This window comes from Megascapheus bottae, chromosome 24, assembly GCF_031878675.1.
Source record: "Megascapheus bottae isolate mThoBot1 chromosome 24, mThoBot2.hap1, whole genome shotgun sequence".
Lineage (NCBI taxonomy): Eukaryota > Metazoa > Chordata > Mammalia > Rodentia > Geomyidae > Megascapheus > Megascapheus bottae.
In genome coordinates, this window is record NC_143532.1 from 944,294 (window position 1) to 960,033 (window position 15,740).

At 51.9% G+C, this 15,740-nt stretch overlaps 1 protein-coding gene across 4 annotated transcripts in view; it reads right to left on the reverse strand.

Moving 5' to 3' along the window:
• The window catches only part of Zc3h18 (zinc finger CCCH-type containing 18), a 32,962-nt gene extending 18,027 nt beyond the window's left edge, over positions 1-14,935 (reverse strand). Inside the window, exons 1-4 of one of the 4 annotated variants that reach the window (XM_090357136.1) lie at positions 14,773-14,935; positions 7,909-8,502; positions 3,423-3,507; positions 2,611-2,682 (exon numbers count right to left, since the gene is read on the reverse strand). In XM_090357136.1, coding sequence (XP_090213262.1) covers positions 2,611-2,682; positions 3,423-3,507; positions 7,909-8,490 — 739 coding nt within the window. In that variant the 5' untranslated portion in view covers positions 8,491-8,502; positions 14,773-14,935. Of the gene's footprint in view, positions 1-2,610; positions 2,683-3,422; positions 3,508-7,908; positions 8,503-12,223; positions 12,537-13,963; positions 14,085-14,772 lie in introns of those variants that run through there. The other 3 variants (XM_090357135.1, XM_090357137.1, XM_090357138.1) reach the window with 3 other exon arrangements.
• Between the last annotated feature and the right edge of the window lie 805 nt (positions 14,936-15,740).

Here is a 15,740-nt window from a genome sequence, read left to right on the forward strand (position 1 = left end):
CAGGCAGGAAAGCCTGTGGGATTATCTCCAATTAATCAGCAAAAAGCTTACGTGGTAGAGACCTAGCCTTGAGCAAAAAAGCCCAAGGGCAGCATCCGGGCACTGAATTTAAGCCTCACAATGGACCAAACAAAATGCTTGGGGACAGCACTCAGGCCCAGGGTTCAGAACCTAGAATTGGCGCACACACATACGCGGGCGCGCGCGTGCATGTGCATACACATACACACACACACACACACACACACACACACACACACACACACACACACACAAGTATCTGTGTTGAGTCATGTTTTCGTTGTGATCAATTCTGAGGCAAAAACACAAGTGGTCAGAAGATTTATACTGGCCCACAGTTTGGAAGATTCTGTCTAAAGCTCACTGGTCCTATTACTTTGACCCTAGACAAGACACCACTTTTGCTCTACTTTTGGCTCTTTGGTGGCTACCTAGAGATAAGGATCTAACCATCTTTCCCACCCTGGCTATCTCTGAAGCACAATCCTCAGATCCTAGCCTCCTGAGTAGCTAAGATTACAGGTGCAAGCCACCAGTGTTCAGCCTAGCTACCTAAATGTTCAAAAGAATTTTTGTTTTTGGTCTGAGACTATGACTCAAACGCAGTACCTGACGTTGTTACTCTTTGGCTAGCATTCTACCAACCGAGCCACGTTTCCAACCCCAAAAAGCATTTCCAAACTGAGACGTCACCATATAAAATGCTGTGTTTAAAGTGTACAATTCAGTACATGTCAATGGTGCAAGCATTAATTTCAGAACATTCTGGCAACTAAGGAAATACTACTCAGCTTGTATCAGCTCCCACCCTCAGCCTGGGCAACTAACAAGTCCACTTTCTGTCTCTGGACATCTCTTAGAAACAGAGTCCTCCACAGAGGCTTTGTGTGCCTGGCTTCCTTCCAGTTTTCTACGTTCCTCTGTACCGGGTTCTCTTGGGCTCCACTCCTTTTCTGGCTAACGGTTCACTACATGGATGGACATATTGTTTATCTCCTCCTTGGACTCCAAGCATCTGGGTTGTTTCGTATTTTTGCTATTGTCAACCAGGCTGCTATAAACATCACTGCACAAGTCTGTGGATGCATTTCCTGGTTCCTGGACAAGACCTAGAGGTAGAATTACTGGGTCATACAGTAACTCTATCCTTCACCTTTGAGGAACTGGTTTGCAAAATGGCTGCACTCATTTACCTTCCCACTAGCAGCGTATAAACTCTATGTCCTTGTGAAGAGGACAAACTTTATTCCTTAAAGCCCTTTCTCCTTAGCTAAGTCACTTTAATTTCACATCAAGCTTATAATGTGAAGGTAAGCAAAAGCAACTACATCCAAATATATTTCTCCTAAGCAAGAGCAGGACACATTACAGGAAACTGACAAGAGGAAAAAAGGGAAGAAAAGAAGGTAGTCATTTCCTTTTGTATTACATCACATTACAGAATAAACAGGCAAAGAGGACAAGGTACAAATAGTTAAACAAGTTACTGATTAGGTCCAGTGAAGTGGCAGACACTGCCACCGGCCTTTCCTTCAGATTTCTAGACTGCAGAGGTCCTCAGAGCGTCGCTCACAGACACTCAAGCTCAGTAGCTGTGCAGTCCAGCCGCCACCTCCCACCAATCCAGCACAAAGGCTCTGAGTCTGACTCCTGCTCCTGTGTGTGCTGTGTCCCCAGGAATGCAGTGTTTTGTGTTTCTGATGTTGGAATTCTGACAACCGGTTCAGCAGGGTGACCCCCAGCTTCTGGATAGTGCGGGGCAGAGGGCAACACTGTGTGCCAGGCAGGCCTGACCAGCTAAAAGCTTCTAACACAATAGGGACCCCAGCACTGTGGACGGCTCTCAGCAGTACCGATCCAAAAGAAGCACAGACGGCACGTGTTTATGTGTGGATTTCTCTGGTTCTTCAACCTAGAAATGAGATGGACTGCTGACATCACTTATTCCTGCAAACCCATGATCAAATTTTCTGAATCACTCACATTTAAAAGAACCAAGAGTGGCCAGGAGCGTGGCCTAGTGGTAGAGTGCTCCCCTAGCATGCACAAAGCCCTGGGCTCCATTCCTTGGTACTACACATACACAAAAAGCCAGAAGTGGTGCTGTGGCTTCAGTGGTAGAGTATTAGCCTTGAGAAAGCTCAAGGGCAGCACCCAGGCCTGAGTTCAAGTCCCAGGACTGGCAAAAAATGATAATATAAAAACCAAGAGGGTTTTTAGGGTAGCTGTGAGATTGTCATGTGGTCCTCAGTGTATGCAGAGCCTTTACCACGCCAACGTTACCCAGATGAACCAACCATTTTGACTTGACACAAACAATAAGCTTGTCAGGAACATGAGACTGAGAGGAATGAGCTCGGGGGTCTCAGGAGCCCCTCACCAGAACACCCTGTCCAAAGGATGGGCCCTCACCACCCGCAGAAGTTCCTGCTCCCCAAGTGTACCACCCTGGGGCCTCTGAGGAGGAGGAGCTGTGATGGCCTTTCTCTGGGGTGTCCCAGCAGTGCTCGGGATCCAGGAGGAAGAGGCCTGGCCTCTGGTGCGGAAGACTTTAAGGTACTAAAGAAAGTGGATACGGGGTATTTGTACCTTTAACCTGGTCTCTGAGTGGTATGGAATTTGGTATTGGTGGAAGAGGAGTGGACAGTGGTGTCACAACACCTGGAAGAGAAGTACAGGAAGCTCTTGTGAACTTTAGACCGCACGCAGGCCAGTCAGCGAGCAGCGTCATCTCCTGGCAAGAGGAACGTGTCCCCGACCTGCCCACGGAGAATGCTCAACACGGGGACGTGCACCGGATGACCGCTGCGCACCGTTTCCATCTGCCCCTCACAGAATGGAAGTGCTCATTTCTCTTCTGCATCCCACCACTTCCACAAGACACCACCACACTAAAGGTTATGCTGGGTCTTAACACGGGGTTCATTCAGATTGTTAGCGGGAGTTCTCAAGCTGCTCTCCGCTGCTACTGCTGCTTAGCACACAGGGCTTTTCAAAGGAGTGCCCCTGTGGACCTCAGGATCTCCCCTGCCGCTTTCAAGTTCTTACAAATGAAGGACGTGCTCCTGCTGCATCTTGCCCAGAGCTCCATTACAGAGGTAAATGAAAGGCTGGTTTTGGCAGGAGCCTCTCATGGAAAGGATCTCTTAGGAAAGAGACTGCTACTCTGTTACAGCCATGTGTCTAGGGTAAGCAATGGGCCTGGAAACAGCCAGGCCCTCTCCCCCTTCATGGCGGTCTTTATGGGTCTATTAATGGTTCACCACCAATTCTCAGTCTGGCCCCCAAGAACAGCCTTACACCATACAGGGCCCGGGTGAAGCTGAGCCCATCACCATGGTAGCCAGAGAAAGGCTGACGCCACATGGATGGCATGCCAAGGTCATAATGCAGACAATTACCTTTCATGAAGAATCGGCAGGTGGGGCGAGGCCTCACCTTCCTGTCACTGGGGTCCTTCACTTCGCCTTCTTCAAGGTCGTCATCCTGGAACAGAGGACAGCCGCCTTAACAAGGTGGGCATCATCTACCCTCTGCTACCTTCGCCAAGCTGGAAAGAGCAGAACCAGGTGTGGGGACTTGGACACACTCCCCAAGATGTGTCCCGGCCATTCACAGTTCTTGTCCGTTTTCCCAAGTCAAAGTCCCAGCTACGCAACAAGGGTGATCCCACACCTTCTATACAAGCTCCAGGCCACATGGAAAACCACTGTGCAAACACTGGGCTGCAGTGGTTGACTGGAGACACGAGTCTCATGGACTTGGACTTTCGTGCCTGGGCTGGCTTTGAACCATGATCCTCAGATCTCAGCCTCCTGAGTAGGTGGGATTATAGGCACAAGCTACCAGCGCCCAGCTTCCCCCTTATTTTTTGAGTAGCAGCAGGGCTTGACCTTAAAGTCTTGAGCTTGCTCAGCTTGCCTGGCTATCACTAAGGTACATCCCCAGCAGTTTCTATTTTTTAGGCGAAAGCCAAATCTCACATTTCATAACAGCACCCAAGCAGTATACATCTGATACTAAAGTTGTGCTCAAACACAGTGGCAAGCGCCTTGCGGAACACATACTAGCCACTGAGGCTTAAAGTAAAAGGGACCAGTCCAAGAACCTGCTTGGAAGGAAGCCTCAAGAACACCCTTCAGGCTCCCTCCCTCTGCATCAGAGCCATGCTCTGGACACACTGAACAAATGCCAGCAGGAGCTTCTAGGAAAGAAGAGTGTCAGGATGTGTGCTTGGGGAGACGCAGAGATCCAGTACATAAAGTCTGGAATGAGGCCTGAGAAAAGCGGAAAACCAGAGCCAGCAAGAGCTGGCATTCTCCACATGCAAGCTGACAGTTTGCCAGGTGCTTAGACAGTGGGACTGGTATCTGGGGTACCTGCTGAGTACCAAAGGCCAAATGCTCACTGCCACCTTGCACCTCCAAGGTCTCCACTGGCGTGTGCTCCAAAGCAAGTGGGGTTAACCTATTGCTCAGCCATCACCTGTGAGCCGTCTACCAGGTGCCAGGCTCTGGGGCCACAGGTAAGCTAGATAAGAAGGTTCTGGTCTAGGAGTGCTATGCTTGGGGATGGAGCCAGAGAAGCACAAGACTCCTCCATGGAAGAGCCCGTCAACTGAGGCTGTTAAGGCAGCTGGCCTGAGCCCACAGAGAGATGACATTCAGACTAATACAAAGGATAAGAAGCCAGGTGGGAGCAGCACACGGGGTCTCTCAGAGCGAGTACTCACGGTCCTGGAGGCAGCAAGCTATCCTGAGTTGAAAGTACCACCCGCAAGTCATGGCCCACTGTCCCCGCAGAAGGGGCCTGCCCTGTCACATCCCCAGCACACTATCACAGAGCTGGAGTCTACCAAGGACCCTGTCTGCAGCGCAAGGCACAGAGGTGCTGTGGACCAGAAGGGCACCTACGCCTGAAGGACACAGGCTGGACTTTAGCAGCATGCTGCCTCCCGCACGGTTGTAGCCCACAGGCGAGAGCATCACACAGGGAAAACAGAACAAAGCCACATATTCAGCAGCCCAAGACCAATGGACAGACAAGGGCTGGCATGATTTAACCAGTCTCCTCCCTGTCTCTGCCCCGGGGCAGGGGACCCTGAGGGCAGTCCTGAGCCTGCTTGTGAACTTTAATTTTCCCTAGGACCAATTCAACAGCAGAAGCAGGAAGGGCCTGCAGCAGGTCCTTCTCACTGCAAAGGGAACACTCAGCACATGGGCAGCCTTTTCTCTCCAGGACACCAAGAAAACAACAATCCCTGGCAGCCAGGAATGTGGCCTACTGGGAGAGTGCCCACCTAGCGAGCATGCACAAAGCCCTGGACTTCATTCCCCAGAACCGCATCCACACAAAAAGCCACCAGTGTCTAGCCCACACAGGGCTCCAGGGTGGCTCAGTGGGACCATACCAGCCTAGTGCGTTTGGGCTCGGATTCCAACACTAAACCCTGCCCCTCAAAACAAACAAACAAAAAACCAGGAAAGATGCTGTGAGATGCGGGCTCATCTGTGGGGTGGGCTTGTGGCTTGTGTTTGCCAGTGAGGGTTTGTTTTTGTTTGCTTTTGCCAGTCCTGGGGCTTGAACTCAGGGCCTGGACACTGGCCTTGGACACTTTTCCTCAAGGCCAGTGCCCTGCCACTTGAGCCACATCGCCATTTCAAGCTTTTTTATGTATGTGGTACTGGGGAAGTAAGCCCCGGTCTACAAGCATTCTAGGCACACACTCTACCAATAGGCCACACTCCTGGCCTTTGCCCTGTCTTTCACTGGTTCTTTTTAGAATAGGGCCCCACCTTTCAGCAGAGAATATGCTAAGTGGGGAACCACAGGCCCGTGGCCCCATCCACCTCCCCTCCCTGGAGATGCCTCAGTTCCTTAGACTTTTCTGACATTGCGACCCTCCTAATTGCAGCCTTTCCTGTAGGCCGTGATGACACCACTGTGTCCGGATGAGTGGAGGAGTCTTTGGAATTTTGTTGATCAAGTTGGCCTTGAACTGTGCTAGTGAGGTTACAGGTACATGCCACTGGCACCAGGATTGCATCTTTTCCCTTTGCTAATCCTGGGATAGAGACAAATTTCCAAGTGGGAAAACCAATGGCAAAAACAAGGAAACCTATAAAACGAAGTTCTTTGTAAAGCCATGCTAAGTCATTAGCCTAGGAGACCACTTCCTTCACTAAGTAGTAAGAAGACAAAAGATCTAAAATTCAGGCCGGGAGTTTGGCCTAGTGGTAGAGTGCTCGCCTAGCACGCACAAAGACTGGGGTTCAATTCCTTGGCATGACATACATAAGGAAAAAAAAAGCTGGAAGTGGTGCTGCGGCTCAAGGGTAGAGCTCTAGCCTTGAGAAAAGTCCAAGGACAGTGCTCAGGCCCCGAGTTCAAACCCCACAACTGGCAAAAAAAAAAAAAAAAAAAACAAACTTAAAAAATGATCTAAAATTCTATGTGTGTGGCTACACAGGCTCCTGAAGTTCTACTCTGAGAAATTAAAACTAGGTAAGCACTTTCTACAGCCCTACTAACTACCCCCTATGGCAGCAGCACACCAGTACATATTACGGGCTGTATTTTCTGAGGGCCTGGGGGCATGGCCTAGTGGTAGAGTGCTTGCCTAGCATGCACGAAGCCCTGGGTTCAATTCCTCTGTACCACATACATAGAAAAGGCCGGAAATGGCACTGTGGTTCAAGTGGTATAGTACTAGCCTTGAGAAAGCCCAAGGACAGTGCCCAGGCCCTGATCAAGCCCCAGGACTGGCAAAAAAAAAAAAAAAAAAAAAAATTGAGACAGGGTTTCACTATAAAATCCAGGTTGATCTTGAACTTGTTATCCTCTTAACTACCAGATCCTGACCACGCCAGCTAAGTCATAGAGGATATCATAGCCTGGGTGCATGGAAACTGCCTCACTGCTAGAGAAGACAGGCAGGCAGGCAGGCAGGCAGGGGCACATGCATGTGCACACGCATACACGCACACACACCCGTGGCTAAGTCATAAAACCAGGGATCTCCCTGACACAACGCATCTTTGAAACGTGGAATACATCTTCCACAGGAACGACGCTGATGGGCACCTAAGACGCCTCGGTTTTGTGTGTGTGTGCCAGTCTTGGGGCTTGAACTTAGTACCTGGGCACTGTCCTTGAACTTCTTTTGCTCAAGGCTAGCACTCTACTACTTGAGCCACAGCTCAACTTCTGGCTTTGTTGGGTAGTTAATTGGAGAGTCTCAGGGACTCTCCTGCCTAGGCTTGGAACCCCAAATCTTCATATCTCAGCTAAGACAATAGGTATGCATGAACTATCAGCACCCAGCCTGGTTTTTTTCTTGATTGTGAGTTGAGAAGTTAAGAGTCTCCTGAGCAGTCTTCAAACCATGATCCTCAGATCTCAGTCTCCTGAGCAGCAAGGATTGCACATGTCAGCCATGGTGCCTGGCTCTCAGTTTTAATTGGCTCTATCCTTATTCATCTTTGGGTTTTATAGTTCTGAAAAATATTGTTCAGAACTTTAGGCTATTTCCTCAAAGAGGGAGGCGGGGGGAAGAGAATCACCTATGAAAATTCAACCTACCAAATCCGGTCATGCGACTGTATCCCAGACCTGGGGAAGCTGCAATTGTGTGGACACCATGGTGGGGTGGGGTGTGTGTGGGGGGCGGGGGGGGGGTGCACAGGAGCTCTGCAGGCTCCTGACGTCCGAGCTGTCTACACAGGCCCGGTCCTCATTCTCCATTTCAGTACTGCTCCCATTTCCTGCAGCGCTGCCCCCACTGCCATGTCTGGGAACGAGGGAGGCCAAACCCGTGGACAGCTCTCCTGCACAGCTCTGCGAGCAGGCAGGCCACCTTGCGTGCCCTGGCTGCTCCATCATACTCACGTCTATCTCCCCATCATCAATCTCTCCGTCATCGTCCTCCTTCTTTTTCTCCTTGGCAGCTTCCGTGGGCTCCTTTTCCCCCACATTCTGGACTCCAGGCTTGGCCTCCCCAGAAGCACCGTCCCCTTTCTCCTCATCTTCCTCAGCCCCAGCTTTTTCAGCGTCATCGTCCTGGGCAGCGGGGGCCGGCTCTTCAGGGACCTCCTCATCATAGTCCAGCTCATGCTCGTCCAGCTCCCTGGTCACGGAGGAGGCTTCGTCCCTGAGGTCACTTGTCTGGTCTTCCTCCTCCTCACACGGGGATCCCACTGGACCCCGGCTTAGCTCATGAGCCTCCGAGTCTGGGTCCTGGGACTTGGGCTCACTAGTTTGGTCCTCCTCATCGGAGCGGTTCTCCCCTTCCTGGCTTGGTACTCCGGCCACGTTTTCCTCATCCTCCAAATCAGAAGGCCTCCCCCCGGTCCCGTCCAAATCCTGGTCAGACCCACTCTCCCTCAGTATGTCATCATCTGAGAGTGCCCGCGGTTCTTCTTCGTCCTCTGGGGAGTGAGGGTCCCGTTCAGGGCTCTCAGCCACGTCCATCGGTACCCACTTCTACAAAAGAAACAGAACACAGACTCACAGCACGGAAGGTGGAGAGCAAGCCAGGTCCATTTTCCTGGCACACAAACCTTCAGCCCCGAGACAGGCCTTCCCCAAATCCACACACCATCCTGAGCAAAGACAGGCTACAAGGGTACAGCCTAAGGCTGGATTCCACTCAACCATGTGCCACGGTATGCGCCTCTTGTCTTTGAAACCTGGCAGAGCCATGGCTCTGCACAGCCCTTCTCTCACTTGTCGCCTGTATACCATAAGAGAAGTGACTGCAGGGGACAGTTATTTGGATTCGGAGTAAAGTACTTCCAAAAGTCATTAAAATTCTCTATATGGAATGAGAGAGAGAGAGAGAGGAAAAAAAAGGAAGGTAAATGTCTGGGGTCATCCCGAGGAAACGAAGGCAGAACAGCAGGCCAGGCAGGGTGAGAGTGGTGTCCAGGTTCAGAGCCGCAGCACTGCTCACACTGCTCACAGTATGGCCTCCACCACCTTCCTCAGCACGCAGTTCAAGATGCAGCCATTGCAGCCACACTGAAGGCTGTGTGTGGACAGGGCCCGAGGACAGTGCTGGGACCTGGTGACACACACCAAAGTCCAAACTGCTGTTCCCACCTACGAGGTATTTGCTGTGGAGAACAACTGGCAGAAAATTCTGTATGCTGCTACAAAAGACAAACTGTCGTTTCAGAAAATCTCATCTCTATTTTTATGTCCCAGATTAAGGTGTCAAGTAAATGCTTTGTGGTTTTCCACTTCAACAACTCACAGAAGCACACTGGTCAGCTACGTGTAGTTATCTCAACACCTGAGAGGTCAAGGCAGCAAGTCTGAGACCATCTCGGGCTACATATCCAGAGCTATGAAAACCATCAGAAGAGTATTAAGAAGGGACTGGGGAGGGGAGGGGGCGTGCCTAGGGGTAGAGTGCTCGCCTAGCATGCACGAAGACCTGGGTTCAAAAAAAAAGCCGGAAGTGGTGCTGTGGCTCAAGTGGTAGAGCTCTAGCCTTGAGAAAGTCCAAGGACAGTGCTCAGGCCCTGAGCTCAAGCCCAGGACTGGCAAAACAAAACAAAACAAAACAAAAGGATGGGGAAAACACTGACCCATTGGTTTCAAAATGGGCTCAGAGTGTGTGGAAGCCTGAGTATATGGAACTGGAAGTTGTTCTGCCAGCAAGGGGTGGGGGGGCCACATGTCACAACACAACTCACCAGCTAGGGACAGGTTCAGTGTTCATTTTGGGAGAATGCTTAGAATTTGTTTAGTTTAAATAAGGTATGCCAGCTTGGTGCTATAATCCTGCTACTCAGGAAGCTGAGGTCTATGGGACTGAGGTGCAAAGCCAGCCTAGGTAGACAAATCTGAGACTCTTACCTCCAGTTAATCAGCCAGCAAAAAACCAGAATTGGAGGTATAGCTCAAAAGCTAGAATGCCAAACAGGAGCAAAATGAAGCTGACTGAGGGTGTGAGACCTTAAGTTTTAGCCCCAGTACCAGCATAGACACAGAAAAATGTCAGACAGTTCATTCATTCTCAGATACTATGGGTAGGAAGTCATGCATGCTTACATATTTTATAGACTACCATTTTTGGTGCTGGTGCTAGGACCGAACTCACAGTCTTGTGTGTTCGCTCAGCTTTCTCATGGCTGGTGCTCCACCAGTTGAGCCACACTTCCAGTCTATTATTTTGCTGGTTATCTGTTACACAGTCTCACAGACTTTTTGGCCTAGGAAAGCTTTAATTCATGAACTCCCCCCCCTCCCCAGGTCTCAGTGTAGCTGCTATTTAAGAGGGTTTCAAGATCCCCCCACTCCATCTCCCACTTACAGACCCCCGCCCTCCCCCCACCTGGCTTCACAGTACATTTAAATCTTCTCCTTGAAAGGCTGTTCATTTCCTCAGTTGCCTACAGGTAGCACTTGTTGGGAGCTTTAAAAAGTCAGTCTGGCGGCCGGGAGCTTGGCGTAGTGGTAGAGTGCTTGCCTAGCATGCACAAAGACCTGGGTTCGATTCCTCAATACTACATACATACAAAAACGCCAGAAGTGGTGCTGAGGCTCAAGTGGTAGAGCTCTAGCCTTGAGAAAGTCCAAGGACAGTGCTCAGGCCCTGAGTTCAAGGCCCAGGACTGGCAAAAAAAAAAAAAAAGAAAAGAAAAAGTCTGTTGAACTTGTTACTGAGTCTCACATAACCCACACAGAATGTAACATATTCACCTCACACTTTATAGCTAATGGCAACCTTGAAACAAAGTGACAGCTTAAGTCAACTGCAGGGAAAACTAAACACTGAAACAAAACAAAGGCATAAACCCACTGGGGATAGCCCCTTCTGGCCTGCCCTCAGCTTGCTGACTTGCAACCATCACTTTTCTGGCCTCTCCTTGAGGACCCGGCCCAAGCACAAATGGCTTGCACTCTGGTGTGGCAGACTACCTGAACTAGCTCAAGAAGTTCACCAGTAAACAGCAGGAAGTCTGCTTTTACTTTGCTGCTAGAATGCAACAGTGAAGTCTGGGCTTCTGAATTACAGGGCTTGGAAGCTCATACTACTGCCCCCAAGGTTTAACATATTAGAAAAGCAAAGTTAACTTATGAAGCCCAGTGTCTTCATCTGAAACATGGAGACAATAGTAGCTACTTTTATGAAGTTGTTGCAAACTTTTGATGTCATGTTGGGTAATGTTTCTGGCACAAGCCAGACATATGAATTAAGTGAAGATAAAAGAGATAATCTTCAACTTAAAAATATACTCCATAGCCCCCTGCTGGTGGCTCCCCACCCCTGGAGTGGGGAGGAGTTGAGGAGGGAATACTCCAAACTAGGTGCTGATAGCTCATACTGAAATCCTAGCTACTCAAGAGCTGAGATCTAAGGATCAAGGCTTGAAGCCAGCTTGGGAAGACACATCCAAGAGACTTGTATTTCCAGTTAATAAAAATATCAGAAGTGGAAGTGTGACCCGGGTGGTAGAGCACTAGCCTTGAGAAGAAAAAACAAAAACCAAGCATAAGCTCCAGGATTCAAGCCTCAGCACTGCACCAATAAACAGAAACAGGCAGGGTAAGGCCCGTGTCCTCAGCATCTGGGAGGCTGAGTGGGAGGGTCGTGAGTTCAACTGTGGCATGGCTACATCCAATACTACACTATGCAGTCACCTTTGGTTCAAATCGCTTCAAAGGCTAAGCATGTGGGCATATATCCAAAATCTCAACTATTTAGGAAACAGAGGCACTCCAGAGAGTTGAGTCCTTATCAAAACAAAACCAAATCTCTCCTGAGTGCTCAGGAATAATGCGCTCATGGTTTCATTTGATGAACACTACAATAAAACCAAAAGCCACCACTCTTGTGCCATGAGACACCTGAAAAAAAAAAAAAGCCTCATTTTGTCACATTTTTTATAACACCTGTGTTTTGAATTCAGCCTTGCACTTGCTAGGCAGGTACCCTGAGTTGCGTTCCCAGCCTTTGTGTTCTAATCGTTTTTCAAATAAGGTCTCAAGTTCATGCCTACGTGTATCTTATTTACTCTTCCCACAAAGTTGAAATTGCCACCTATCTACCACATGCAGCATTTACTGATTGAAAATGAGGCAGGGATGGGGGGGTTAGCCTGGGCTATCTTGGAACAGTGATATGCCAAGTCTCTATCTTTTCAGTAGCTAAGATTAATGCCTTTTTTTTTTCTTTTTGGTGCCTCATTCTCACCTGTGTTTCTTGATCACAGTTGGTGCTCTACCATTTGAGTTATACTTCCAATCCAGAATTTTGCTGGTTAACTGAAGATAGTGTCTTGCATACTTTTCCTCTTGGGCTGGCTTCAAACCGGGACGCTCCAGGTCTCAGCCTACTGAGCAACTAGGATTACAGGCATGAGAAACTGGTGTCCTCATCTCCATTTCCTAAATAAATGTTGTCCCCCTTTCATAGGTAAGAAAACCAAGGCCATGTGGCGATGGTGTGGCTGCCAGAGAACCAGTTCCCACTTTTAGCCAAAGTTTGGACCCAACTTCTAAACTAACTTTCTAAGCTCTTGTTTGAAAAAAGCCAGTGCATAGCTGGGGTGTTCTAGTCAAGTCTACGTTTCCCATTTCCCTTTACTCCTTCCAAGCATAAATGCAATGATCCAAACGCCCAGAGGTGTGGCTGTTTCATACTGAGGCCACCGCAGGTATTCACTAAAGTCAGGCCCTGCAGGCTGGCAGCTGCAGCATGAGCGGCCACACTCCTGAACAGAGAGACAGTTCAACTTCCAGGGGATAAGTAACTTCTCCTGGTTTGGGAACGCAGTTTTCAGCAATCCATACAAATTGGTAGGACAAGAGGCACTGAGATCACTTGTGAATTCATGGTCTGTCAGGGAAAAGTCAGGGCCTAGACTTCTGGGACATGGACTGCTTCGAGAATCTAATGATAGCTATGAGTCCTCTCCCTTTACAAGACCAGACATACAAAATCCCTTTCACCTCAAAACCACTGAGGTCTCCCCCGACCACAGATTATGAAATCTTTCCTTGCATATTATTGTCCTATAATACATACACTTGTATGTTACTGTGCCACATCTTTATTTGCATCTGCCAAGCAGTACTGCTATTGGGAGACCTCCCTTACTCCTGCTATAGTTTGGACCTAAATGACCCTTGAAGGCCCACAGGCCAGTGTTGGTCCTGGAGAGGTACTTCTGAGAGGTGGTAAAAACTTTAAGAAGTAGAGCCTAATGGGGCCACTTTAACAAATTGCTGCAGGTCACTCAGAGTCTGGTCTGGGAGGTGAAATGAAATTACCAAGCCAGATGAGACAGATAACTCTTGGTAGAAAAATGGGGTGTGATGAGTGGATAAAACTAATTCTCTCCCATGGTTTACATAGTTAATTACTAAGGCAAAAAATTTAAAGCAGTTTGGAGCACCAGTGACTTAAGAACATGGCCTCCTACTTTTAGCAGAGAAACTCCTCTATGGATGTGTAGAATCCAGTGAGAAAGCTGGGCACAGCAGCTTGCCTGTAATCCTAGCTACTCAGGAGGCTGAGAGGCTGAGATCTGAGAATTGAGGCCAGCTGGGGGCACTAAAGACCTTCAGACTCTTATTTCCAATTAGCCACAGAAAACAGGAAGTGGGGCTGTGGCTCAAGGGTAGGGCAGTAGCCTTGAGCTGAAGAGCTCAGGGAGAACACCCAGGTCCAGAGTTCAAGTCTCACGACCCTCAAAGAAAAAAAAAAAATCTGGGGTGAGATTCAAACTCCTGACTTCCAGAGCTTACAATGTTTAAAGCATGCATGTCAAGGATGTTGACACCCCGCCACTCCCCCCCAAAAATGTTAAAACCTGGTGCTAAGCTCAACCACCAAGAAAAACTCCTTGATAAGGATATACTCACCATGAGATGGTCTGTAGAGGTGGTAAAGTGAAAAACCCTTTTAAACCTGAGCAAGGCCACAACTTACCTGTCTGCATTCTGGAGAGATTCCATAAAATTCCTAAGGGTGATGGAGCATTTCTCGCCTACAACCTGAGAGGAGCTCCAGGCTTTAGGACGCTTTGGACTGACGAGCCCTAGAGCTGGCTGGGCTCCACAGATCGTAATACTGCGGGCCAAGGTTCTCCTCGCAGGGCTGGGAAGCGGGACTCGGCCCAGGTCAACGCCTGCCCTGAGAACTCCAGCCACCGCGCTGGGAGCCCTGGCGCCGCCGCCAGCAGGCAGGTGTCAAAGGCAAGCCTAGCGCTCTTCTGGAAATGAGTCTGCTACACAAGGCTCGCTCGAAGCCACCCGCCACCGCCGCGGCCCGGCCACTCAGCTGTCAGCGTGGAGAGGTTCGGGCAGGAGCCGGGCTGGACGCCTGCCTGGACGCCTGCCCGCCCGCCCGCCCGCCTGCCCGCCCGCCCGCCGTCCGTCCGTCCGTCCTCCCAGCCCCACCGAGGAGCCTCTCCGCGCCGCCCTCGCGGGCGGCCGGGGCAGCTCGTCCCCGGCCTCCGCCCGCCCGCCCGCCCGCCTACCTCCCTCCCTCTTTGTGGGCGGCGGACATGTGCCGGCGAGCGGCCCGGAAGAGGAATGACAGCCTGGCCGCCGCCCGCGGCCGGGCTCGCGCCGTCCCCGGCGCCCGTCCCGCCCCGTGCCGCCCGGGCCGCGCTTCGGGCCGCGGCTGCGCACGGCCGGGGGCGCGCCGAGCGCTCGGGAGGCGGCGCCGGGCTCCCGGGCCTGGCTCCCGCCGCCGCCTCGGCCGCCGCCGGCGCCCCCCGCCCGCCGCCCGCTTACCTCAGCGCGAGGCCGGACACCGGGCCGCGGCTCCGCGGGGATCGCGGCGGCGCGGGCAGGGCGGCCCTCGGCCCTTCCGCTTCTCCCAGGCTCCAGCGAGAGGGGCGACGCGGGCGGAACAAACGGGCTCCACTACCCGCGGGGGCCGGCCATTGTGCGACGTCATCAGGCCGCGACGGCTCCCCGGCGAGCCGGCGGGCTTCCCTCGCTCGCCCCGCCTCCCGCCAGCTTCCTTCCGGCCTCCGCGCGGCCCCGCCCGCGGCGCGCGCCCGCGCGTCTCCGCCACGGCGCAGGCGCCGCCCGGCGGCCCCGCCCCCCGGGGGCGTGTCCCCCGAGCGCGCGCCGCGCCGTGCGCGTGCAGGTCACGTGGCGCCCCGAGTTTTCCCGCGCTCGAGTCGCGGGTTGGGGCCCGGCCGGAGGAAACGAAAGGGAAGGAGCTGGGGGGGGAATGGAGGGGAAGGAGCGGGGAGAGAGGGGAAGGGCTGGGGTGCAGGGGGCTGGGGGGAAGGGGAAGGGCTGGGGTGCAGGGGGCTGGGGGGAATGGGAAGGGCTGGGGTGCAGGGGGCTGGGGTGGAGGGGAAGGGCTGGGTTTCAGGGGGCTGAGGGTGGAGGGGAAGAGCTGGGAGTGAGGGGAAGGGCTTGGGTTTCAGGGGGTTGGGGTGGAGGGGAAGAGCTTGGAGCGAGGGGAAGGGCTGGGGTGCAGGGGGCTGGGGTGGAGGGGAAGAGCTGGGAGTGAGGGGAAGGGATTGGGTTTGAGGGGGCTGGGGTGGAGGGGAAGAGCTGGGAGCGAGGGGAAGGGCTGGGGTTTGAGGGGACTGGGGTGGAGGGGAAGGGCTGGGTTTGAGGGGATTGGGGGTGGAGGGGAAGGGCTGGGGGTGCAGGGGGCTGGGGGGAAGGGGAAGAGCTGGGAGTGGGGGGAAGGGCTGGGGTGCAGGGGGCTGGTGGTGGAGGGGAAAAGCTGGGAGGGA